The sequence below is a fragment of the Corvus brachyrhynchos genome, unplaced genomic scaffold, assembly GCF_000691975.1.
Source record: "Corvus brachyrhynchos isolate BGI_N302 unplaced genomic scaffold, ASM69197v1 scaffold365, whole genome shotgun sequence".
NCBI classification, from domain to species: Eukaryota; Metazoa; Chordata; class Aves; order Passeriformes; family Corvidae; genus Corvus; species Corvus brachyrhynchos.
Window position 1 is genome coordinate 1237699 of NW_008239544.1, and position 1943 is coordinate 1239641.

General features: G+C 62.2%; 1 protein-coding gene across 1 annotated transcript in view; it reads left to right on the forward strand.

Moving 5' to 3' along the window:
• GAS8 (growth arrest specific 8) overlaps nucleotides 1–1943 on the forward strand; it is a 6311-nt gene that overhangs the window by 3446 nt on the left and 922 nt on the right. The window contains exon 8 of the mRNA XM_008639156.2: nucleotides 901–1135. Within this exon, the coding sequence (XP_008637378.1) occupies nucleotides 901–1135 (235 nt within the window). The remainder of the gene's footprint in view (nucleotides 1–900; nucleotides 1136–1943) is intronic.

A 1943-nucleotide genomic window follows, 5' to 3' on the forward strand; every position in this document is an offset into this window, starting at 1 on the left:
CAAACCTTCTCCAAACCCTCTGCAGAGGACAGGGCGTGGGACTTAGCAGAGCCCGTGCTTAGCCCAGGGCTTTCCAAAGCTAATCCAGAGTCGGGTGATAACTGCTGCTCCCAGCAAAGCAGCTCCCAGCTCCAGCCTCTCCCACGGTCAGCAGACAGGTCTGGCCTTGTCCTTTGCTAAGCAATCATGCACGCTCCAGCGGGGCCCCTGGGCTGCCGGGGCTGCGTGGGACAGAGCTGAGGGGGGATTGCCACGGGCCCCTCCTTCTGCCAGTGTTACAGGGTCGCTCCCTCTCCTTGTTCTGGGGTGGCTTGGGAAGAGCCCTGCAGAGCGAGTTCTCCCCCCCACTAACCCAGATAAATCTGTTGAGGCAGGAGAGAGCTTATTTGCAATTCGTAGAAATCCCCAGGAATATGAACATTGATCCGAGGCCTCATTAACAATCCATCATTAAGACAGCGCCAGATTCGGAGCGTTCAGAAATAGGCTTTGGAGGAGAGACTGTGTCCTAATTAGGACACTTATTAACTAGCTGTGAGCCAGGGACTGCTGCCAGCTGTGGGGATGAGAGGAGTGACCCCCGTGTGCCAGGGGGCCCTTGCTGGGGTCTGAATCAGTGCTGCTGAGAGCCCGTTGGGGCATTCCATGCCTGGAGGGGAGGAGGAGGAGGGAGAAGCGCAGGTGCTGCGCCATGGAGGGAAGGGAGAGAGGGAGGGAAGAAGGGAGGGAGGGAAGCTGTGCCGCAGCACCTGCCTTCCCTGTGGGCTGCAGGTGCCGTGGGGAATGGCCGGGCTGAGCTGCTGGACCAGTTTTCTGCTCTGTTTGTACTCCACACCATTACGCAGACCCCAGTCAGCCTCGTGCAGGCCCCCGTGTCCCTTGGGGTCCTGAGGGTGGTGTGGCACTGCGCTGTCTCCCGGATCAGGTCCAGGCGGAGCGAGACGAGCTCTATCAGAAGTTCACCAGAGCCATTAACGAGGTGCAGCAAAAAACGGGGTTCAAGAACCTGCTTCTGGAGCGGAAGTTGCATGGACTCCTCAGCCTCCTGGAGCAGAAGGAGGTGGAGCTCAGCGAGGTCTTCGCAGCCTCCAACCTCAGCCCCAGCGCTCTCTCCTTGGTCTCGCACAAGCTGGAGGTACTGGGGCCCGGCGAGGGCTGGATTTGGGGGGCAGAGCCCACTGTGGGGTGCCTGCTGCCCCTGAATGCACCGGTCCCCATCCTGCATGGCTGTAGGTGGCACGTCACTCGTTCCTGGCACTCCCAGGGCCACGTGCGGTGCCGCGGGGCACTCGGCTCTGCCTCGAGAGTGGAGCGTGTGGGTGTCGGAGTTTGGCACTGATCTGTCCCTCAGGTGGGGCCTGTTTTGAGGAGCATGGCCGCAGGCTCCATGGCACTGCCAGCACCCTGTGCTGCCACACAGCCGGCTGCCAGTGGGTCCAGTGGCACCCAGGGGCTCTGTGCAGGGGGGGTCGCACCTGGTGAGCTTCGCCTGGCCATGGGGACAGTGCAGACAGGATCCTGGGGCTCTGCAGTGTCTGCCGTGCTAAAAATACCCCTGCAGAGAGCCTGGAGACCCACATTCCTGCAGCCTTCTGCAGCTGGAGCCAGGGAGCAGTGCTTGCTGCGGGTTGGGCACAGACGCAGGGAACGAGGGCTCCACCGCCCGGTGCCCTCCTGCTTGTCCCCACACAGATCCCTGCTGCAGGGGGTGTCAGGGAAGCTCTGGGATGCTCTGGGATGCATACCAGGCCTATGGGACAGGCAGCGGATGTGTCACCTCCCAGCAGGTGGAAGGAAAACACATTCCTGAGATGGCGTCACTGGCGTCGGGCTCTCGTGCAGCTGCTGGGGTCCCTGAATTCCTCCTCTCAGCTGCCTCGGGGAGCCTGGCTCCCTGTAATTCCCGCGGTGCCGCGGCGGCAGGGGGGGGCTGCTGGAGCAGG